The following is a 26,185-nucleotide window of genomic DNA, read 5'->3' as shown; positions in this document are numbered from 1 at the left end:
ACATTTTTATTTTATCAATACTACAATATCCAACTTTTACTGACATTAGTCTGCTAAAAACAAATCTAAGTTTCTAAGTATAGAATTTCCGGGATAGAATTTATTACAATTTAAGTAAGAAGTCATTTTCCAATAACAAGTGCACAAATCAGTGGGATAAACCCCACGTAATCCTACAAACCAATCAGAATGCGGCATACAGATTAACAATGCGCATTATAGACGCTTAACACTATGATATCCAATTCTCTTACCATTTAAATAGCATCAATGATAATTGCTAGCTACTGGGATAACACTACTGTCGTGGACAATTCGGTGCAAGGCGAAGTCAATATAATCATGTAAGTAATTGATTCTTGTTTGTTTTAATAATTTCTAGTTGATTTGGTAGGCTAGTGTTGCTTCGTCTTGTGTGTTTTTAATACAAAAACCTAGGTTGTAGAATTCAGTTTCATATTTCGTTTTGGTTTTACCATGTCAACTGGGACGAAAAAAAAAAAAAAAATCAATTTCAGACTATTTTAGTCCGAAATGAAGGTGTGCTTTGTTCGTGGACTAAAGAGGTACAGACGAACTCCAAACACTCATAGTCCCATCATCACTCGATAATGAGGGCCGATTAAGACAAAACTCATACGCACATACCGCGTATTTTTATTGTCTAACGTGTAAACGCGAAGACACGCAACGCTCTATCGCGTATACGCGAAGGCACGCAATATTGACGTGATTATTAGACACGCACGATCGAACAATCAGCCCTCATGAATATGCGAAAATTCACAGCATACAATGCACGGGGACATTGGCTGTTGGAAAATAGTCTGCATTGGTCTATGGTTTTGTTATTAGAACTAATGCGAGCAAAGAGTGCTAAATTTCACACTTTAGTTGTACCCTATTTGGGTCCAAAATACGGTATTTTTCGAGTTGAAAAAGGAGATGCACAGAACTGCTTAATTTTTTAACAACTGATTTTTATTCGGGTGCGCCGTCGGATATCACATTACCGGCGCGGTGCAGCCGGTCAATGTGTGAAAGCTACAACCAGTCACTGTGTGAAAATGGTAAAGCTTTCGTCAGACGTGGCTCTGACTTCATCAGGACTATTAAAGACAGAATTGAAAAAAACACGTCTCATATACAGGGAAAATTAAGATACTGTCATATGATTAATTTTTTCTTCTATTATGAGTTTTAGGGGGGCGTACCCCATGCAAGTATTTAGGGACGCCCCCCCCTGTTTCCGCCGCCTATGGAATCACATAGCCAATCAGAAAAGCCGCTAGAAAAATACACGGAGTCCATAAATATTGTATAATTGCACGCAGTATCGCGTACTACGTGCTGTGCGTTCGAGACTTGCAGGATAGATTCATATCATTTTCTTTAAGTTGGCTGCATTGATAGTAGTCAAATTTTGCGAAATTTTTTATATATATTTTTTTGTTACAAAAAGTGGCAGAAATTGCACACATTCTTTGTCGTGTAAATAAATGCAGATACGAGAGATTGGTCACGATCAGTCACGATCAATATTGCATTTCCGCTTAATGTTAATCATGTTGATGCGTCGAATACTCCCCCTGAGGGGCTCTTACATTTGACTATCAAAATCTCAGTGCAACAAGTGATATGCATTTATTAAGGACATTTTAATGCTCAACAATTGTGCTTTTATTCAGAAAAACACGCGAAAATGGGTGTTTTCAATTAATTTACACTCCGATAGTTTGTAGAGTGACGGCAGTGGGCTCTCATATCTTACCCAACATGAGTAAATTGATTGATATTGAAGAAGTTTTTTAAAGTAGCATCACAGCAATAACCTTACCAAATTTGTTGGTTCATCACAAAAGAAAGAGGTAAAAGTACCAGTTGCGTTTTTGTGTGTGCAAATTGGGATTTTTGCAGAAACGCTAGAAGTGTAATAAAATTCACTAAAATAATTTGTCTTCAACCGTATGCATTGGTTCATTTCAAATCTTTGATTTTGTTTTAGAATTTAATTCTTTGATCAAATCTATAATTTATTTAATCTCTTTGTCAACAACCATTGTCTGGGTTTCTGTATCTGATCTGTATCTGCTCACTTTTTGTAACTCGAACAACTAGATAAAATACGAAAATGCCTTGCCGCTTTCGTATCGTTAAAAGGGGACTCGATCTTTTGTGCGTAATTATAGAGGGCCAGGGGATTCACTCTATCATTAAAAAAATCATTTGAAGAAGTCAAAGAGCCCTAAGAATAAAAACTGTAGTGTAATTCACGCCAGACACAATTTCTTTATATGACAAAAATTAATTTTTGTAATCGATCAAAAACAAACGTTTTATATCAATTTTAAATTTAGCCTGAATCCGTAAATATGGTACCTCTCGCCCTTTTTTAGGTCAAGGCTGTTTTTACCATTATGCAGCGAACCATTGTTGAAGCTATTTCACATACATGTATAAAACATTCTAGAGAAAGAATGATGCCATATACTGTTGAAATATCTTTTGTTGATTTCGAATGATAATGTCATGAAGTCGTAAATTTTAAGGTCAAATTCCTAAAACCAAAACAAAACACTGCGACGCAGATATTTCCCGACTTACGCAATTTCATCATCACATCAGTGTCTTTATTATTTGTTTGAAACCTTTCCCAAACGTTCGTGCTCTTTATGCATAAAACGGCTAATCTATCTTTACAAAACGCGTCTTTTTTAGTAAACAAAAGGCTAAAGATGGCATTATGAGATTTATGATTTATCATTACACTCCTCCACCCAACTGTCACCATGGCCGAACGGTAAAGCGCTAGACGCGTAATCGAAGGAAGGTTCGAATCGCTGGTTCGAATCCCAACGAAGCCTGTGGAAACTTTTTTTTTCTTCAAAATTCATGATCGCATTCCGAAATGAGTCACTTGTCGGTAAATCATGTATCGTATCCTTAAAGCCATATTATAACATGTCCATAAGAATTGTATTTTCTGGTATAAAATGTTAGTTTTTGCTGTCAGATATGTCCTCTTTTAATTTGGGCCCAACAGACGAGACAATACAAAGAAAATCGCTATTTAATACCAGCGCATATGTCGCCAATGCGAGCCACTCATTCGAATGTGGGTCATGTCAGTTCTTTTGATATGTCACGACTGCCCGCATGCATGTACGTACTCTGTTGTGAACATCTTGAACGCGTTCGACTAATATCCCCATGGTCATAATAAAACACGACGGTTCATGTTTATTCAAAATCTCGGATTTTGAAAAACTACAGGTTGTGTTAGTTACTTTACTAAAATACATAATAATCGTGAAAAGAAAGAATTTGGAAAAATATTGAGGGCGTCCTCCTTAGCAAATGTTATAATATAGCATTAATTGTCTGTTGACCTGTCAATCAAACATGGTAACTCAAAAATAGCTGTCAATCAATATTATAGGCATTTACGAACATCTTCGGATTAACCCTTACTCTGCATGACAACAAATTATGAACGGAGACCTTCATACTTGTCAAGTGTTTGATATTGTTTTCGTTTGGGTTTTGTAATATGAATGTGCTTGGCTGTATACGTATACCTGATCAACCCTTAATCTACTATTCAGATTTACAAAACATTTGGACGACATTTAAATCATCCTTTTGGTGTAAACGTACAACTCTAGTCGGGAATCTGCAAAAGACCTACTCCAAACAATAGACTGGAGTTTAAGTCGTGAATGAAAACTTCCACATAATCTGTAAAACCTTGTGCGAATGAATTAAACAAAATTAACAAATCCAGAGATAAATACTTTTTTGTAATTGCGTTGGAAATATGCATTTATTGGAAATATCCTTTCAGGTATAAGAAATGTACCCATTTTAAACCATACACCGTGGCGCACCCGGGTGGCGCATTATTAGCTCAACATGAATGTAATTTAAAACGGATTATCAAACCTTGACACAAAAAGGTTAGAGTTTTCTTTGTCTGCGAGTTACAATTTGTAAATCAAACACTTGAAATGACCTACTGAATCTGGTTAGAATCTTTGCTAGTTTGCTTGATTAAAGTAAAAATATTGTTCGTGACTTATTTCGTGTTGCATAAAAAAGGTATGAGTCCATAATGTCGAGCTGTCCTATTAGAAATCTGCCAAAGCTGATAATATTCACTTTTTCATAAGGGAGATCGAGGAATATATACGGGAACATCTTAAAAATACATTTGGTTGAAATAGGTAAAGAATTGGCCTCAAAAGTGAGTTTTCCCGGCAAATAATAACAGACTGTCTACGGTGGAACAGTTGACCATAGTACACACAAACATATACAATAAGTTTACAGCACATATCCGGATCCCAAGTATATCCAAGTGTTATCTTCTCTCAACATCTAGACCAATTTCCCCCATTCCCCCATTGCAATATAGAACTGTTATCGTATTATAGACTATCAAGGTGATATACAACACCGAGAAATGTGTACCTATGCTTTGGTTTATTCGGAAACAAGCCAGTAAGCTTTCTTATGATGTAATATTCCATCCTTCAATTCTCTGCTCTGTCACAAGACCTCTCCACCAGGACTGTCAGGACATAACTCTCAATAATTCACAGTGGATGAGGAGAGACGGTATGGTCAACATTGAACATATTCGTCTTATTGTAACTGCAAGCCCAGCGAAAACAATCCGTTGTTTTTCATTGAAAGTGTTCCAAAGTCTAGGCATATTCTACAAATTTGAGGTGTATTGTTGATTGGTTATGTATGCCGTTAGGGAAGGAAAGTGTATCGTGTTTGGTATCCAAATAAGTGCATGAATTTACTCTATCCAAATATGTATTTTAATTTCCTCTCTGCTAAAATAATGAAAGAAATGACGGTTCAAAATGGTATCGAAACTTTTTGGACACCCTGTATGATCATTTCATGTGGCGTATCCCAGGGATTGATTTTAGGCCCATTACTATTCATATTGTATGTAAATGATATCATAAATACTATTCTAGAATTTGCTTTGTTTGACACTACTATAAGTATAACCTATTCACATAAATTTGATCTCATTAACAAGGAACTGAGGAGGTCAATAACATACCGCAGTTACTGTCCGTTTTCCTGTACACAATACACAGTGCTCTCACCATTGACGCGTGACCTCTACAAATAGTGTATGTTAGAAGTATAGGCCATTGCCTAGTTAACGTCACTCTGTGAAAAATAACCGGCCAATATTTAAAGTATTCTCTGAAATTCTAGAAAATATAGTTTTGTAACATGTCTTACAGAGTATTGTTACCTTGCGTTTGCTTTATAATCGGTTACCCAACTGAAACTATAATATCAGCTCATTGCAATACCGCACAGGTAAAACAGGAACATTTGTAGTGTGGATTTAACCAGAGAAGATCTGATTTAACATAAATGTAGTTGAGCTGTTTTCAATGAGTGTTATCTTGGTTTAATAGCTTTTAATGGGGTTTAAGTCCTGCAAAGGTCATGGTGAATTCTACTGTAGACATGACTGCATTATGATTGGTTCAAAGCAAATAAGCTCTCTGTAAACGCAAGCAAGACAAATTATAGCTACTCTATACAAGTCGTAAAACATGTATTTGTAATGATAGTGATTACATTGTAATTTGTATTGGATAATATAAATTTGGAAAGAGTTAAAATACAAAATTTCTTGGAGTAACAATAATGACGAGAACCTGACATGGAAAAGTCATGTCAGTAACATTGCAAAAATATGTTTAAGGGTATAGAAGTCATTAACGAAATTAAACATTTCGTACCTGAACATATTCTATATTCATCACGGGACAGTACTTACAAACATACTAAAACATACTTAGACACACTTTCCAAGCTGCAAAAAAAGGCACTTCGAATTGTATCAAATAGTCATTACCTAAGTCATTCAGCTCCTCTCTTTAAGAACTATAAAGTACTTCAAAATTATTTTGTTATGCAGAGTACTCTGCACAAGTACCACGCGAGAAGTAATGAAGATGATCAGGTTCCTAAAACGAAACAGAATTTCGCTTAAAAACAGTGGGCCCAATAAAGTGGAATTCACTTGAGAAACAAAATATAAAGACGACCAAGCATTTCAAAACCAAAGTGAAAGATAATATTATTCTTAACTACATTTACTGATTTATCTAATATTCTTGTATTATATGGCTTAAAGTATTTTTTTTTTTATTGCGCATCTTATTATCTGTAACATAGCTGAAGCCATATTGTAACATTTCTATAAAAATAGATTAGTATTAGTAGTATGAAATTAGAGATATTAAAAAAAAAATATTTAAGATAGCTTATCGTTTTCTACGCATTTTTTTCTGATCTAGAAACGTCGATTAGATGTTGATTTCCGCGGATGCACGATATCCCCTTCTTCTAACTACCCCCTTGTTCTAACTAACCTATTCAAACATTAAATTTTAACATGTTTATTTTCAAAAACCAAACACCTGTTTATAAGCAGTATATTAAAAGTTCAAAGAGAAGATATTCAGCCCTATTTAAACCCTCACCTTACCATGAGGAGGCTGTACCCCCCGATTAATTACGTTTTCCCCGATGCACTACAACACTGAAATTAACCACCTAATTACTTTCAGTAATCCTAGGACCATATTTTGCGCTCTCAATATTTGAGACAATAATACCAAAAGAGATCGGAAGCACTGGCGAAATCTATTGTAAACAACTGAACCGTGCCAACTCACGTCAGCTTAGCGTAGGCTAGAGACAAAATATCTGTAGCCAAAAGTCGGCCTATGAGTATAGTATCATTATTAAGATTAATTATTCATTTGTTAAAAAAGCCTTAATGGTTACCAGAAAAGGCTACAGTTTTCTGTAATCATAGGATGAAAATTGTCATGTTTAGAGGTAAAATTCATGAGAACAAAGCATTCAGCAGTGGGTGTGTTTGTACAAGAGCTGCTGATTGGTCAGCTTCCAGTACACACAAAATTATTTTTTTATTGACAAGTTACAGTGTGGGGGTCAGTCAATAGAAGTGGACTGTTTGTACTTCTACATGGTCTATGCAGCAAGGACAGGAGAAAGTGTAGTTTACTTCATTATTATGAATTCATACACTCTTAGATAGCGAGAAGTAATCAGAGCAAGCGTTAGAAAAAGACAAACCATGCATTGATTGTGTATATGCACGGGCGAGCACTCCGCGTACTACGCGCAATGTTGTTGGACGCGTTCATTTTTCTTGCGGGTTGATGCATTTATATTTGCTTGTGTTTTCCAACATTTAAGTGACAATTAAAAAAAAAGAGCAAAAATCTTGCTCAAGAAATTGTACATTATAATGTACGTGTACTGAGATGTCCATGCGTCTAATGCACTCCCCCTTCGGGGCTCGTGCATTTTGTACAATTTTACTCTCAGCAAGTGATATGCGTTTATTAACCTATAAATATGATATTTGTATTAGCATTGGGTTATATCTTATACCTTCCTTACTGTTTTTGACAATTTGGTTAATGTTTACTACACAGTTTTGGATTTACATGTATAGACGAATCCAACGAGCCAAGTCATGGTCAGGATTTGGTCGGCCATATTTGGTTCCCCGCATGTACCAAACAAGTGTTGTGAGTGCCCAATTGGGTGGATTAAACCCGCTTAAAATTCGATGTTAGATTCTTTTGTGTTGTAAACTGTCATCATTCTTTTGTCTACGTGTAACACGGGTGATAGAATGCAGTTTAAAATATCCTTCAAGGACGCATCATCTCACATTTTAGGTAAGATAGCTTGGTCCCCGTCGCGGCTATGGCTGCCATTGAGGGGTAGGAATCCGTGAAATTGGATTCGTCTATAGGAAAATATTTTAAACGTTCGGGAAAGAAAAGGGAAAACATTAAACAATGTAGACGTCAATGGTGGAATTCAAATGCATGGGGCGGGATGCGAAAGTCTGTTTGGTTAACTTCTGTTCATTGGCACGACTTCAACAACAAAACAAACGAGACGAAACAGAAAGTTTATGGTGAGGACATCATTAATAATCGGCAATTATTAACTTATTTCATATACGACAAAGAATTTCTGCAACTTCTACTATTATTTATAACAAACAAAATACTAGAAATATCGGAAAATTTGACCAATATCAATGCACCCACCTTCATGAAAAATTAAAAAAATCCTGCAAGACGCGAATGCACAGCACGTAGTACGTAAAACTTCGCGCGAGTATAATTATACGTTATTTATGCACTCCGCATATTTTCTATCGGCTTTTCTAATTGGCTATGTGGTTCTAAAAGTGCATAGTACACTGTAAATACATTGCCTGGCAATTAAATAGTTTCTAAACATTGTTTGTACGCGATTTGTATACATGTTGACGTTGACAAATTAGAGTTTATTAATTTTTCACTGAATGTTGACTCACTATTTATTGAGTGCATGTGTAATAATTTGCGGATGCAACATTAATGAACATCCCAGGAAACACAAAACCTTTTTAATTTTCTTCATAACGTTTTTAGACAAAGGTTACCAGTAAATACGTTAAATGTCGAATCTAGTAAAGGTTATAAAACGTTTTCACAACATTTGTGCAATGTTTTCTAAAAGTTTTCAGAAGGTGTTCATATCAAGCTGACATAACATTTTTCATTAATGTTTACAATTGCATTAGACAACATTGTTTTAAAGCCACAATGTACGACCTGTTGGTCAATTTTCTTTCAATCCTGATTTTCTGTGACATAGTTGTAATGTTAACACGTGTCCCAACTTATTACACGTGTCCCACCTAATTGGATTCAGCCAAATGCATTGCAGTCAGTTCAAAGACAACAGAGCAAGTTTGAATTAAGAGTCATATTATGGCTTTAAGGGGATACTACACCCCTGTGGCAAATTTGTGACTATTTTTGCATTTTTTCAAAAAATAATAACACACTGGTAACAAAAGTTATGTATATTATTGGGGCAAGGAATCCAATTACTACACTGAAATATCAGTGACTCAAGACAAGCGGTTCAGTATGATGATAAGAAACGAGGTACATCCTAGCGGTACCTTATTTCTTATCATAAATAACAAACCGCTTGCCTTGGGTCACTGAAATTACAGTGTAGTAATTGGATTCCTTGCCCCTATAACATACATAACTTTTGTTACCACTGTGTTATTAGTTTTTGAGAAAAATGCAAAAATAGACACACATTTATCGAGGGGTGTAGTACCCCCTTAAGTTTGCCATAGAACACCACGGTAATAGCGGCTAATATAGTGAGTTTTCTTTCATTTTACCTCATTAGTTTGGCTTAAAATGACCACAAAACTTTCCTGACAGTTGTTACTACTAATATTTTATAATATTTTGCAAAAAATAATCAAATTCAAATGAAGGCTTTAACATTTTTTTGATAATAGTTATTTTGAAATAGTTTCCTAATCTTTCCTTGACATCTGATATCATTTTATATTATTCTAACGTATAACTTGTTGGGGATGCTGTATAACGTTTTTATCACATGTTTGATTAGACGTTCATTCCAATTCTTGCGAAATGTTGGTTGAATACCTAAGGGTTTTGTAACTTGTTTACTTCTACAAAATTATGAAAATGCAGTGTTTATTTCAAAGAAAAAGTCAACATAACATAATTATAGCTTACGAAATTACGTCACGCGGGGTTTGTATTTTGAACATGAACAAATACATCTACAGAGTTCGAAATAAAACCTCACTGAAAATGTAATATTTACCCAATTAGAGGGAAATTAGAGGGAAAAGTGGTTTCGATTGGTGCTACGGACCACTGCATTATGTGTAATTATTACTAAGTATCGTCGATTTCACATGAAATTTTAATGTAGCAGTAATTTGTAATAACAAGTCCCACGTACTACGAGCAGGTTTTCATGGTATTTGGGGATTTTAGAACGAGACGGCTGAATTTGAGGCAAAGCGTCATATCCTGTGACTGTGCTGTATTAGAGAATATATGATAACATGAAGTTGATAAATTATGAACTGTTAATAACAATTGCACATCGGCTACGAGGATAATTATAGTCATAGGATTTAAGAAAATAAAGAAATCAGACACTATTTAACAGACACAATAAAATTTTTTAAATTTCTGTAGAATTTTGACAAAATTATTGATTTTAATCCATTTGGTTGTCTTTTTTCTTTCTTTTTCAAATAAAAAACAACAACTACTGCGGTAAAATTGCTACCAAATGCGAAATGCATGTCCGCGGCCTATAAAAAACAAATGTTAGTTGTTGTTTTTTGAAATGCGCTTTTATAAATACACACGTGACCACCACCGCGATGCCATAACAGCTTGTAGGTAGTAAGTCTTGAAGTGACCTTCTACATAGCGGGTGGTTTTCCTATACATTTGAATGCAAAGGCGGAACAACATGAGACTACTGTGCATGCAGCAAAATAGTCTATTTTGTTCAACTAAGTTTGTGATTATATTGTAGACGTTTCCGTCGTTGAATATTTTTCCCGTCGTCAAATACTTTCAAAATGTTGTTTTTGATAACATATTACAAACTCGGAATCCCCCCATGTGTAATAATTTTGTTATTCAACTAATACTTCAATTTGGTGATAATTATCTACAGAATTCCTATCCTTTTCTGTGTAGTGGTCAATGTATGAGGATTTGGTCACGCTTGCTGGTCTTGGTATGTCGTGCCCATGAGTCACGTGCGTATTTATAAAAGCGCATTTATAAATATAACCGAAGTACACTGATCAAGGTGACTCAAAACTTTTAAAAACGTTATTTTAAAATCCTGCGCCTTCTTATATATATAGGAAATAATTGGGTTATATGGCGTCAAAAATAGAGCTTTGCCGAGGATCTGTAAGTATCATAACTCTGGATTAGAGTAATATAAAATGTCAATTATCTTCTAATGCCACCATTGTTTTTTAATGATTTTGATTTACGCTATCATTTACAATTAAGCCCGGGATTAGATTTTCTCTCTTTCCGTACGCAATACTACATAGAGCGAACTGGTATGATTAGCTTGGGATACTTTAAGGTGGTACTACACCCCTTGATAAATTTGTGACTATGTTTGCATTTTTCTCAAAAAATAATAACACGCTGGTAACAAAAGTTATGTATATTATAGGGGCAAGTGATCCAGTTACTACACTGGAATTGCAGTGACTCAAGACAAGCGGTACGTTATTTATGATACAAAAGAGGTACCGCTAGAATGGACCTCATTTCGTAACATGTATAATGAACCACTTGTCTTGAATCACTGAAATTTCAGTGAAGTAATTGGATTCGTTGCCCCTATAACATACATAACTTTTGTTACCAGTGCAGTGTGTAGTTATTGTTTGAGAAAAATGGCAAAATTAGTCACAAAATTTATTAGGGGGTGTAATACCACCTTAAGTATGTTAAGGCGTGGGATAATTTGTTATTGCCAAAAATCGGAAGTGTCTAGGCTTTTGCCTAGATATGTTTATCACAGGTACAAAAGTATGTATCACATGAACGAGAGCATTTTTAAGGTAATGTTATTTTGCTAGTGAAATTGCTAGAGAATTGTGCAATTTTGCTTTCCTTAGAAATACGCTACTGCCTCTGATATCTGTGCTAAGAAATACACGAAACGAGAGAATAGGAGGAGAAAGAAAAAACCGAGACCCAAATTATCTAACACCATATTTTGTGACAGTTTTCAATAAAAAATAAATCAAGCTAAAAACAAAATGAAATACTGGAGCACGTATTAAAGAACTAAAATATGCATTATTTCATATCAATTTATATTTTTGTACAGCACAGCCCTTCCGTGCCTATTAATCACTGTGCCGTCCTAAAAGCATCTGTTCCGGTAAGGTGTGGGAACATATTCTTGGCGCAAACGGCTCAGATGAAATATCACTAAAACCCTTTTTAACTGTCGGAATTGATTGAAAAATGTATTACTTTCAAGCATCACTCAATTACATAATCATAATTTTGACTTATCTTAAGAAAACGGTACATAATGAACAACTTACGAAATGACCTCTTGATAGGCAAATGCGTATGAATAGTATAATAATAATAATAATAATAATAATAATAATAATAATAATAATAATAATAATAATAATAATAATAATAATAATAATAATAATAATAATAGCATGAAAGTTCATCTGTTTTGGTAAACTAACGATCTCAACACAAAAATATTGCTGTGGGACATTTGTTATACGGAACTATATAATAATTATAATAATAATTTTCCGTATGGTTTTAGGACCAGTGAGTTTCACGATTTACTGCTATACTTGGTCTGACTTGATTTGGTCTCCGAATTTACTGTTTTCTGTCGGTTGACAAAATGTAGTCACAATAAGAATCACATTTTATGAATGGCATGGCCAAAATTGGTTGGTCTTCCCAAAAATATGCAGATTAGATCATATTAGATCATATGGGAGTAGTGAAATCAATTTTCATTGTCTAGATTGGGGGATTAATGAAAAGTTACACCTTGTAGATTTGAATGGGTACGGAATGCAAAACATGCACTTCCAAAATTGTATTGTGGTTCTTAAGATATGTATCATTTTATGAAGACGTTTCGTTTCAACACTCTTTACATCATAATTCAAAGATCCACAAGACCAACAAAAGTGTAACTGTGATTTAGGGATTCAATTAGAGAATAAATGATAGGATTTTGTCTTTTGCCTATCAATATCGTGTCATAATGGATGGGCTGGCCAATATTTTGAGTAGTGGATGCCGGCGCAGCCGGTATCCACTACGATAAAATATTGGCCAGCCCATCCATTATGACACGATATTGATAGGCAAAAGACAAAATCTTATCTTTATTCTCATTCTTATTCAGTTTTAATGTAATTTTTGCGAGAAAAACTGCCTTTTTCAGAAAAAAATAAAGTTACTTTTGTAAGGACATCCCCGTTGTTTTAAATGAACGAAACCATCACGAACATCTAAGCCGCCGAATTGCGTTCTTAATTCTCGCACGTGTATTACGCGAACGCATTATCGCGCGATTATTGAGGAGCAACAAGCGTGCCGCCGTTGCGTGGCGGCGCGCGCCCTGACTACTATCACTATCAACTATTGTGAGATATTATACACCAGAAAACCAATCAAATTACGTGAATTCTTTACAAGACGCACCCATTGAATAAGAATCATGTTTCACCGTTGTTCATCACCGTTTAACAACGATGCGGCCGCGTCGTCTGCGTGTGAAGTAAACCACGCAGACGCGCCGGAAGCGAGTTGTTAAACAGTTAAAAAGATGCTAAAGATCGTATAATTCACGATTATTTCACGGGGAAATGTCAGTTAATCATTGTCACTAAGCCTTACAAAAACTTCGATGATTTCTCTGTTAATATCATCAATAAAACTACAGAATAAAACGGCAAAATTTAGCCGCTATCTGAAAATACTGAATTCAACTTGTAAGCTTGCATACGCACAAAGGTTCCAGGCATGACGAATTTTACTCGCTCTCGCGTAACGCGTAGTCTCGCTCGCGTTCGCGTATACGCTACAGTAAAAGTGTGGATTCATCACGGATTAACAACGGTTGGCTCCTGTACAAAGGTATAGGAAGAGTTGTTGAAATTTGAATCATCGTCAAGCTCGCTTCAAAATAAGTACAACAAATGTTATTACTATTCACATGATTCCACGTTTCGACGAAATAATGTAGTGAGTAAAAAATTCACTTGGTTTTGTCAAGCAAAATGAAAATATTTAAAAGCTCAATATGTTATGATCCAAAGAAAAAAAAAGAAAAGAAAGAACATATTTGAAAAATAAGTAGTAGAAATAAAATAACTGAGTTAGTAACAAAAAGTCACCAAAATCAATAAGCAGAGCTCTGATCAATAAGTTTATGAAGTATTACAGTTTTTGCTGATGAGTGACACTTGTACGTCTTTGAACTAATATCAAAATAGTTTTGTTCTTTGAAGAATGTCTCTGATGTTAAATGTGATTTGGTTAACAATATTGTAATATTTTATATTTATAATGAATTGTTGCATGTAATTGTATCCTTTATAATAATAATGGCAGGCATGATCCTTTTGCCATCATGGCCATCATGGGTGTTTTCCTCACATTGAATATTGGGCCCAAGTATAGTAATTATTGCTTATTAACCGCGAACAGTTCCAAAAATTGACTAATTGTTAGAATTCGCGGTCGTAGTCAGGAGGGTGAAAGTGCATAGGAACAATGCCGGAAACTACGTCACGCTATTCATGCTATTGTTCGACCTAGGCTACATCATTTTTAACGCATGCGTGTTCTTCAATACAGCTTTAGTCTCCTCCACCTTCGCAACACGGTACGTGGAGTGACTGGAATCACAATGACGGCGGAGGAGAATACTAGCTGGTCAGAAAGTTTAATTCTATCAAGCATATAATACCTGAACAATCACCGCCATTTCATCGATTTACTACAAAATATATTGTATACTCAAAATATAATTTTAAAATTGTAAACCTGTTAACTTATATATTTGTGTACTAAAGTAAATTAACACGTAAATAAAATCATGTTGAAGACAAAATGGCCGCTAATCCGCCTATTGTCTAGACCTAGGCTACATCTTCCGGTTTGGTTATGTAAACTAGGATGCTTATCCCTTTGTATCCCTGTCGTAGTGCACGTTATAATATGACCGTTGCTAGGTCAACTGGATCACGCTTTCTTTGTTACGAACCACTAATCGAAATGATCACAACACAAAGCCTATGGCATATCAAAATTCGGAACAGGTGTATGTGCCCAGGCTTGGAGCAGTAACTAATGGTTTATACTAACGTGCACTACGACAGCGAATTGGTATAGACGAATCCAATTTCACGCATTCCTGCACCTCAATGGCGGCCATAGCCGCGACGGGGACCCAACTATCTCACCTAAAATGTGAAATGATGCGGCCTTGAAGGGTATTTTAAACTGCATTATATCACCCATGTTACACGCAGACAAAAGAATGATGACAGATTACAACACAAAAGAATCTAACATCGAATTTAAGCGGGTTTAATCCACCCAATTGGGCACTCACAACACCTGTTTGGTGCATGCGGGGTCCCAAATATGGCCGACCAAATCCTGACCATGACTTGGCTCGTTGGGTTCGTCTATAGGGATAGGATTGACCAATACAAGAACATATGAAAATGTTTTACTACAAAAACGATTCCACCTCGATACACCTGAGTACACAAAAATTTCCAGCACAGCGAGAATGAGCGAGTCTAGTCTCCACGCAGTCTATGTTATACATTACGGTTGAGAGCATAGCATTTTAAGAGCTGTGTGAGATCTAGTGGAAAATAGACATCCGAAGTTGCTTTTTGCCAAAACCTCAAGTGTTCCCTTCATCCAATTTTTTTTTATATCGAACGAAAGCTATAACACTTCCCCGTAAAAACACTCTTTGTCATTAGTCAACAGATGACGCAAGTCAATTTTATAGCAACGCGAATGTGAAAAATCTGTTGAAAACGACCTATTCAAGCAGACTTTTTGACAAAAATGGAGATTTTAAAAGTCAAAACCTCAATTGTTCTTTACAATATTTATCAACTTTTATATCATTAAATGAAAGAGCACATTTATATTATCTATATAATAGCATCATTAGAATGAGCAATGGCCAATTCTCTTTAAATTGCAAATCTTATGCAAAAAGTTCATGATTTCGCCTGTTTTGTCATCATCATACGGTTGTAAATTCAATGAACTATGACTTTGCTACAGAGCGCTTACAAATTGATCGTTTTCGTTTGGAAGCTTCTGGTATGAACTTTCAAACAGTAGTGACAATTTCGTAATATCGTTGACTGATACTACCATTCTAGTTTTGGACCGAAACCGGTAATTTTGTGGGATGACTGATGACAAACCACAGCATCCTGCTTCTTTGATTCCTCTTATAATAATATCTACGTGAAACAAAATGGAATGGTGTAATCTACGGACATATTATTCTAACCCACATAACGGGTGGGTGATTAATAATTGATCACTAAGATAATGACTCATTATCATTATACAGAAACCGTTAAGCAATAAGCTTTAAAAGTAAGTAGGTTAAAATTAGTGTCTAGCGATTATCCTCTTAAATAAAATCCTGTCGTTGTTTTTGTTTGAATCAGGATTAACGTAAAATATTCACGAATGTAATCTATTTATATTTGTTTAATCTATCCTGACACAGCGCAGTACGAACATGTTACAATTAAGTTTCAGGAAACGCTCAGTGTATTACGAGCATTGATAAGAACAGTGAAGTTTGTTTTGAACAAAAAGTTATATATACAAGTAGACTTAAAATGTGAACTTGAAAAACAGTCGAAGATACGATTAACGGTCTAAATTCTCTTCAAACGTGCCAAATGCATTTAACGATATAAGAAGATTAAGAATGGTTTAATCATGTTTGTGTATGCCCTAAAAACAGCCAATCCATGTCAACTCCAGGGATGTGCACCGCAGCACCTCTTCATTTTTTTTTTTTTTTTTTTGGTGGTAGATATTGATGAGAAAGTAAAATCCTGAAAATTTGAGCTTCATACTCCATTTCGTTTTTCCGTGGCATTAATTTGAAATTTAGGGGGGTCAGCATAAAAAAATGTATCGCAACGCGACAGACAATGTTTGGAGGTCCATAAATGTATAAAGGGAACCCCCTACAACTTTGAAAAGTATGAATCCTGGGGTACTTTTTTGTGTAGAATTCAAATCTGGCATCAGAAAACTTGTCTACTCCATACTTCATACATGATATGAGTCATTCCATGCCATATCAACAAATGGGTTTGCTGGTCAGTGGTCATCCCCTCAAAATCATTTCTAGCATACCTCTATGGGCATCATGAACACATGGAAAAAAATGAATGCTCACCTCCAACCTCCAAGCGGTTTTGGAGATAGTAATATTTTGAACATGGCCATTGGCATGGTTGGTGGTGCCTACTAAATAGTACGCTCTCGCGGAAAAAAATTGAGTCAGCTTGAAATTCCCCTGGACAAGGAACTTACTGCTAATTTGTCTCGTTGTAACCCGTACGAAACTCGGGGAGCTGATCCTGGTTGCTATTTGTGGAATGTCTATAAGGTGTGCGCTCTTGAAGCAGCAAAGTCCCTAAATTGTTGTATAATGGTTTATGGAATGATGTGAGGCCGTAGTGGTCAGCGACAACCCGTAGAGTGTACTGTGGCTTGTGGATCAACGTGTAGGCGTTGTGCCTGTGCGTAGAGCACTATATTTGCGCTTTTTATTGGTGACCCACTTTGTATTGACTGTTTAGGGCAGGGGTGGAGGTGAAGACAGCACGAGCGAAAATATCTTTAAATATTTTTATTTTTAATATATTATAATTTCTTTCTTGTCTTCTCAGGAACAGAAAGCCGCTAGTTATTGTGGTCGTCACATATCTCATTTGCAATTCAATCGTCTTTGCACAATACAGTACAAAACAAGGTAAGACGACTGCCCAGCAAAACATTTTAAACAGGTTATACTTTGGGCTTTTGGTTTTGGTAAAAACGTTTTAATAGCATTAAATGTCAGCTTATATAAAGATCATGAAAACGTTTTAAAACGTTCTGTATGAAAACACACTAAAATATTTTTTTAATGTTTTCAAAATGTTATTGAAAAATATTTTCTGCAAACATGATATTTTTGTCAAACGATATGTTAGAATGTTTACAGTAATTTATCAAAAATGTTTATGAATGTTATGAAAACGTTTTATACCCTTTATATACCCTTTATATAACCCAACATTTAAATGTTTTCTGGCAACCTTTTCTAACCTTTTGTGAATGATGTCGAAAACATTTTCTGGGTAACAGTGACGTATATTCTGATATTCAGTGTTAGGCAATGGAGCCTAATTTGTTCGATCTATGAATCGTCCTTGGTCGATAATTATGTATCAAATATCAATTCATGCACTCTTATACTTTGATAAGCTCGCAATCGGCGGGCCTTATAACATCGCGGATTAATATCAATATATTTTATTTAGAGAATTACTTTGCGACATCTCGCCAGAAGCATCACAAATTATTAATTGAAGTCCTATACTTTGTCTACTTTATTTAACACGAACAATGTAGACCAAGCAGGTCACCTATCACAATCTTAACATTGGTCGCCGTAGTGATAAAAGCCTAACACTTCCCGCCGATTACGAGCTGATCAAAGTATAGTAGCGAGAACCAATCAGAGCACGCGTTAGAAAAAAAGTTTTTTGCGGGTTGGTGCATTTTAAGTGACAATTTTGTTATAAAAATAGCAAAAATCATGGAATTTTTTTCTCGTGTATGAAATAGGTTAATTAATGCGTATCACTTGTTGCTCGAGAAATTGTACAAAATCATGCACTTGTACTGCTGAGATGTTGTTGCGTCTAATGCAATTCACCTGCGGGCTAATGCATAAGATGCATCAACATCTTAGTACGCGTGCATTATTTTGTACAATTTCACTCTCAACAAGTGATACGCGTTTATTAACCTATAACTAATTGACTTGTTAATAATGTTGTTAAAAAAACATGAAAAATCTAAATTTTTTTCGAGAAAATTTTGAACAACATCCTTACTTAAACCATTTCATGAAATTGAGTGTCATCAATAAGACAAAATGGCTAAACCCACGAGTCTAAACTTAATACCGGAAAATTCCCATCGAATCTGCCGCACATCCCCGTTCTTGGTCATTTCCACTAAGAACACCCGGGTTATTGTTCGATTGTTCATTAATGCGGCATCGACTTTTAACATCCACGGTCCATTCCAAGATGCTTTGCCTGTCTCATATCAATTTGTAAGCGCTCATTTAGCAAAGACATTGTTCATTGATCTACAACCATGAACAAAACAGGCGAAACTACTAACTTTTTCGCACACGATTTGCACTGGTCATTGCACATCGAAATGAAGCTAGTATAATGGACAATATAAGTGTGCTCTTTCATTTAAGGGCTGGGGTATGAACGTTTGGACAGTATTTATTGTGGGACATGAGAGCACATCAGACCTATCGAATTGCATTCTGAATACGAAGAATGTCCTTCTGATATCAAATAATTTTGATTTTTGAAATTCGCAACGTAATACACATTTTTTTTTTTTTTTTTTTTTTTGTAGACAGCTGATTTTATTAAAAGTTTCTTACTACATAATACTGCCACTAATCAGTGACCTTAATGTACATTTACATGCATTTGATTAATGATATAGGCATTAACAGAGAGTTATAAGAGGATTGGAAAAAAGCAACACTTTAAATAAAAACTAATCAATGCAGAGCAAAAAGGGAACAGAGCACCAACATGTAGCGAATAGAGCCCAATGTTGACAACTACTGGATTACGACTCAAATTTAGTAGGCCTATCAAACACACAATCAACACTGAGCTCCACCGGTCTCACCCGCTGTCCCGCTCCCCCTCACTCAACATTAAGCAATTTTTACTATTTAAAAAAAAAAATTAAGAGTGAAGCGAGTTTACAATGGTTAAAATACACAGGGATTAGATTTTTATCATGCCATTAACAGTTGCCAGGATTGCCACCTTTTATTAAACTTTTGTAACTGTAAGCTACATTTTGCTTGGTATTTCAAAACATTGTAATAACATTTAACTTCCCTTTTAAAACATCGAAATTTGGTCGTTTTTCTGTCATCTTTACTCTATACAAATGAAGTTTTGCAATAGTCAAAATCAGTGTTAAAATAAAATCATGTGTTGATCCAAAAAGAATTAATTGAGAGGCCATAGCTAGATCTATATTAAGCTTCTCTTTTATCCAATCTTTAAAGTTATCCCAAAAGTTTCTAGAAAATAGTGCAATCCACAAAGAGATGCTTGATTGTTTCCGGATTTGTCTTACAAAATGTACATAAGTCATCATTTCTCGTGTTCATTTTCAACAACAAAGTGTTTGTGCCTATGATACTCTGATTAATTCTATATTGAAACCATCTCATTTTAATATCAGTAGAAAATTTAAAATTTAAGGTACATATTTTTTTCCAATCATCATTGTCCATTCCAAATTCCGTTTGCCACTTACTCATTTTATTCTTCATCTTTGATCCAATAGAAATATCATAGAACACTTTGCACCCTTTTCGTTGCTTAAAAAGTAATTCCATATTATATGACTGAAAAGGCGAGGCTAGTTTGGAGCCTATAGTGCCATTGTAATTAAAGTTTGATTGAATTGCCCTGACAATACCATTGTATTCCAAGAAATTGGTCTTCACTTTATAAAGTTTTGTAAATTCTGCACTAGACAAAAAGATCCGTTTACTTTTAAAAGATCATTTATAAACAGCACACCCCTTTTCTTCCAATGGGCATAACAAACTGATTTACCACCAATCTTTATTTTATCGTTCCACCACAAGTATTGTTTTGCAATACGATTGAAATCCAGATTATTATAATTTACAATGTTTATAAGCGAGGACCAAGAAAGCAGAGTATCATACCAGAACTTGTTATCGATCATGTTTTTCATGTCATTAAAACGATTCATACCAAAGCAACAAATATCATCACTTATTACATTCAAACAAAAACGAAATAGCTTAACCCATTTTTGATCACCACAGGCAACTCTCCGAATCCAATTTACCTTTAGAGCATTTATATGCATTTCTACATTTGGCATCTTTACTCCACCATTTTCATAATTTTGTATAAATTGGCTTCTTTTTACTCTGTCTGGCTTGCCGTTCCAAATATATTTATATATCTCATCATTTACCGTTTTGATAAACTCCTTGCTTGGGTTTGGTAGCATTTGAGCAATGTAACTTATTTTTGGCAAAGCCAGTGATTTCACAACTACAATCCGTCCCAACACAGTTAAATTTCTTTTTTCCAACTTGATAACATTTTTCTTATCAAAAGAAGTGCATTATCATAATTATCATTTACCATTTGAGCAAGGTTTGTACTAAAAGAAATTCCTAGAAAATCAAAGCCACCATTGAAATTCCATTTTATTCTTAAATTGTTACTAATTTTAGTATTTCTGAATTTCTGAGACCCAATCCAAACTGCAACCGTTTTATCTATATTAATTTTTAAACCAGACATCTCATAAAATGATTGCAATGTTTTAAAGGCACTTTCCAGTGATTTTTCTGTACCATCTAGTATTAATGTAGTGTCATCTGCATACTGCGCAATTTTAAAATTTATGTCATTTATGCAAATTCCTGTTATATCCTTATTTTGTCTTATCATGGAAGCTAATACCTCCGCACATAAAACAAAGATATATGGTGAGAGAGGATCGCCTTGTCTACAACTGCGCTGAATTTGGAATGGTTTAGATATATTTCCATTTATGATTACAGAAGAGGATGCATTTTTCTACAAAGCTCTAAACCATTTGCAAATGTCTGATCCGAAATTAAATGCCCTTAAAGTTTTAAGAATAAAATCATGTGAGACCGTGTCAAAAGCTTTTTCAAAATCTATCAGTAAAAGCATCCCAGGAATTTCTTTAACTTCTGTATAGCTCAACAAATCATAAATAAGTCGAATACTTTCACCAATGAATCTATTCGGGACAAAACCTGTTTGGTCCTCCGAAATTAAATATGGCAAAACCGATTTTATGCGGTTTGCAATACAGGCAGAGGCCAATTTATATGATACATTTAGAAGTGATATAGGCCTCCAGTTTTTTAAGAAGTGGCGGGGCTTATCTCCTTTCGGCAGAAGAGTAACGTGACCCCTTTTTTGAACTTGAGTAATACACATTTTATGGCAAATCATTAAAAATTGATATTTTTGATATTTTACAGTACTCGAAGTAAACTTTATAAATCTGATGATTTATACTTAAAGTGTATGTAGGTGGGATGAAAAGCCGACGATCAATTGAAAATTTTGACCTTTCGTATTGAAGATATGGATTTTTTCCCCAAAACACCAAAAAAAATTAGGTCTTTTTGGGAAAAAAATCCATATCTTCAATATGAAAGGTCAAAATGTTCAATTGATCGTCGGCTTTTCCTCCCAGCTACATACACTTTAAGAATATATCATTAGATTTATGAAATTTACTTCGAGGACTGTTATATATCAAAAATTTGAAAAATATAAAATTTTTATATTTTGTCATAAAATTTGTATTATACCGTGATTTTCAAAAAATGAAAAATATTTGATATCAGAAAGACATGCTTCGTATTCAGAATGCAATTCGATACGTCTGAGATGCTCTCATGTCCCACAAAAAATACTGTCGAAACGCCATAAACGCTCATTTTAGATCCCTTAATGACATAATTATTTTAGACCCAAATGAAAGTGTGTTTACTATTTTATACGCCAGTGCGCGTAAACATGGTAAAGCGCGAAAACTATTGCAATGTTGCCCAATTTGCGCCCAAAAACGATGCTATTCGTGCAAAAAGGATGATGCACAAGGGAATTCATTACTTTATTTTTTCTTCTGTTGTGATTTTTAGTGGCAGTCCCCCTTGCAAAATTTTAGGGGGGGGGGCATGTCCCTTCCGTCCGCTCCGTTTCCGCCACCTATGCCCCACGCAACATTAAATCTTTTTTCCCGGTTTGTTTACAGATATTATATGCGCAATGTGCCTATTGAGTGACGGAGCAAATAATTTGTTATGCGAAAGCTGCCCAACAAGGACACAAGACGACGTGGGAACATTTTGTGAGTACAGATTATAAACTTGATACTTATATAATAGGCCTATACAAATATTAAATGTTTAGGAGTACAATGGTCACGAGATGAAATATAGACTGTTCCATTCAACGCGACGATGCTTTACCGAGTTGAATGGAACAGTTCATCGAATGAAAATATTCTTTCCATTGAACGAATAAAAACATTCAATATTTGTTTTATATAACTCATGATTCCTTTTCTTTCACTTAATAAAAATCACCAGAAAAACAAAATAAATTAAAAAAATATTTAAACTATAAGCGACACCCATATTGGCGAGTCGAGGTGGTCACCATGCACGCTATACGCTCGCGTTTATCAGCGTAGCCATGGTAGCTGGGCGTGAGTGCAATGGAAAACGGACTATTGCACTCACTGGACAGTGAACAGGTTGGGAAGTCAGGGGTTAACACCCTACTCTTCTGTACGCGGGACTGACGGCTTAATGTCGCCTCAGAAGGACGAAATTCTCTCATGGTTTACATACCAAACTCTATATGCACCACGTGGATCGGAGAGTAGATGTCTGAATTTAATATACAGGTGTTATCAATTACATTCAGGCTTCAGAGATCAATATCCCAGCAAGTTTTCCACCGCCGAGAATTCTAACCACTGAGACACGTTCTCTATATCCCCACTTTCGCTGCCCCTCGACACTCTATTTTTTCTGCTTCTTTGCATATCGAGCAACTTCTCTACATAATTCCGTTATCTGTTTTTGTCTCCGTTTATTCTCAATTTAATAGCGATAGAACAAATACCACCTTCAGAGCACCAACGGTTCCGTCGACTGTGTACACTCCTGATGGTATGCGATAGTCCCTTTGCTGCACAAAAACGGATGACGTCGAAACTTTGGTAAGTCATTCGTTGTTAAATAAAACTAAAATCTAAGCTTTGGGGAGTCATTCTTTGTAAAATAAATCTGAAATGAGGATTATCTAGCACAACTATGAAATTGAGGTTACAATTTGATCTACTGGACTTATGTTTTTATGAGTGACAATATTTCACATTCTGTGTAGAAACTATCTCCGTTTCAAACTCATATTGACCATAAAAACGAATAAAAACAGCCGGCTCTCAGCACGCGATATTCAAAATTCCCGCGCCGAAATTGTCTAAAGCAATGACGTCCCAATAATATATACAATGAAGGCTGACGACAAATGAGGACGTTGTTTACACTCTGAAACTACGCCACGGAGTTTGTGGATTAAACCGCTTGTGAAGGTACATAAGGCTAACAAAATCATAGCTAGAGCACAAAAAGAACTGCTCAACGAACATGTTCGTCAAAATAATTAATTTAGGAAAAAATAGACCATGTTGGAAATATCAAATGATGCCTTAAAACTCAGTGGCAGATGAGTTGATACTGGATTCGGAGTTTCATTTCTTTTGAACCAGAGGGTAACAATTAACCTAACCCTAACTCCACCGTAGCTTCGTGGCAGGGGAAGGACAGAAGGAATTAGATAATATACACTGATATAAGAAAGTTTTAACTTACGTCTCACGACTATATTATTCAGAGCTGTGTTAGCCTGCAGCTTCCACAAGTCTTCGGAGCCACTGGTTTATTCCATGGTCGTCACGTGACCGCTGGTGTTTCTAGGGGTCACATGACTTGATGATGTTATCATAGCTGAGAGGGAGGATGTGCCTGCCCTGGTCCCTGTTCAGCATGTTCAGGTTGCAGTCTCGTCTCTTGTTGTGAATGGCTTCCCGCACTCCCCGAACAGTAACAGTCACTTTCGCGGTCCAACACGCGGACATTGTCTCAATCAATGCGGTGCTTAGCCCTTATGGCGTACGTGCTCTCCAACCGGAGAGCTAGGTCTTTCGTGTTCCCTGAGTCTATTTCTTAGAGGGCGGGCACTCTCACAAAAATAGGTGGATTCACAATCAGCACATTCGAGGCCGTACACTGCACCTGATTTATCCAATTTGAAACTTGAAAATTGAGTGAGCCATTAGGAGCGCGTTTCACCGGTACATCCAACATAGCGAGTTAACCGTCGTCCTCGCGTTCCATAGTGAATTTGATCGAGGGGTGGAGAGAGTTGTTATGGTTTGTGAAAGCTGTAACTTCGGATTTCTTAATGATAACGAAGGTGTCGTCGACGTATCTCCCCCTCCAAAAAACCCGCGGAGGATTGGGCTAAGATAAAGACAATTTGCAAAACTGGGGAGGGGGAAACTGGAGTGCCCTGGATTGGAAGTGAGGTATTATAAGAGGGGGTAAAGTTTGAGAGAGCGAAGATAGATGTAAGAGAGGGTGGGGAGAATATGGGGAAGGGATGGGAGGGGAAACAGGAGTGGAAGGGAGAGAGAAATTGAAAAGGAAAAACTGGTGTTTTATTGAAAATATGAAATTGACATTTCGTTAACTTTAATAATTAAGAATTTATTAAATAATATAGGCCTAATATCATATCAAGAATATTAATTGAACCATATAGCTAATTAGAAACAATATGATAAGGAGATTAGCGCTGTGTCCGGACATAATCCCTGTTACGAAGCTTGTCGCCTTGCGAGTTCATTCATGTTTGTTCAAACGAAGCGCCTTAGCTAGAGTCTTTTGTCTTGAAGTGTCACCAATACCCCACTTGACCAAACAAAGGCAGAAAGTCCAGGGATACAGTTGCTTACACATGCCCTTCTATTGATGGCCCATTTATACACATGTCCCCACCAATCAGACGTTCGCGTTGTTAATCTGATCAAAAACTTCAATCGATATACTTGAAGTTTTCAAACTTCATTTCGCAAATTCTCGATTATGACGTCACAATGACAATATGTGGGGAATATTTTACTTAATTTGATATCACTGAGACCCACAGAGCCCTCCACAGCTATACATTAGTACACGGTATATAACGTTTGTGATGTTTATAATTGAAAATTGGGGGGGGGGGGGTATGCAATAACCCCTTCCTTCGTAATCCGTGTTTCATTAGTGAGGCCGGTCGAGTGCAGATCCGTCAGTACACGCTTTTCAATACGGAATAAATGCTAACCTCATCGTGACATCATCCAAGCAGCAAAGTTCATTTCCCATTGAAAAAGCGTTATACGACGGATCTGCAGTTGACCGTTCTGTAGTTTATGTTTCAGTAGTTCTAGGGTTAAACGTTTTCTGCAATACATATTTTGCTGGGTTGTTGATAGCATTAAGGTAATGCTGTTAATTTTCTCTTTCTTTTTCCGTCCACAGACATGACATATCAGCAGTCCAAGTCCAAGTCATCTAGTAATTCTGCTGTTTATAAACATTTTACTACAGAAGGAGACGCGGCATAACTTCAAATTAAAGCCATATTATAACATTTCTTTACTGTCATATATGTCCCCTTTTAATTTTGAGCTGAACAAGTGAGGTAAAGCAAAGAAAATTG

General features: G+C 35.7%; 1 protein-coding gene across 1 annotated transcript; it reads left to right on the top strand.

Moving 5' to 3' along the window:
• Positions 1 to 229: 229 nt before the first annotated feature.
• On the top strand, positions 230 to 26,124 carry LOC140140267 (uncharacterized). Its single transcript, XM_072162056.1, has 5 exons — positions 230 to 344; positions 17,438 to 17,520; positions 22,662 to 22,757; positions 23,525 to 23,636; positions 26,005 to 26,124. Coding segments are annotated over exons 1-5 (366 nt in total). The 5' UTR covers positions 230 to 270; the 3' UTR covers positions 26,006 to 26,124.
• The last annotated feature ends 61 nt before the right edge of the window (positions 26,125 to 26,185 follow it).

Source organism: Amphiura filiformis, chromosome 19, assembly GCF_039555335.1.
Source record: "Amphiura filiformis chromosome 19, Afil_fr2py, whole genome shotgun sequence".
NCBI lineage: Eukaryota > Metazoa > Echinodermata > Ophiuroidea > Amphilepidida > Amphiuridae > Amphiura > Amphiura filiformis.
This window is presented reverse-complemented; position numbering and strand designations above follow the sequence as displayed.

What these genes read in the sequence shown, in the direction of transcription:
- LOC140140267 (XM_072162056.1), top strand. Translation starts at nt 271, where the DNA reads ATGATAATTGCTAGCTACTGGGATAACACTACTGTCGTGGACAATTCG. An exon ending in ACAATACAGTACAAAACAAG is followed by an intron (nt 17,521 to 22,661) that starts GTAAGACGACTG and finishes GTTTGTTTACAG; the next exon opens with ATATTATATGCGCAATGTGC. An exon ending in AGACGACGTGGGAACATTTT is followed by an intron (nt 22,758 to 23,524) that starts GTGAGTACAGAT and finishes TCAATTTAATAG; the next exon opens with CGATAGAACAAATACCACCT.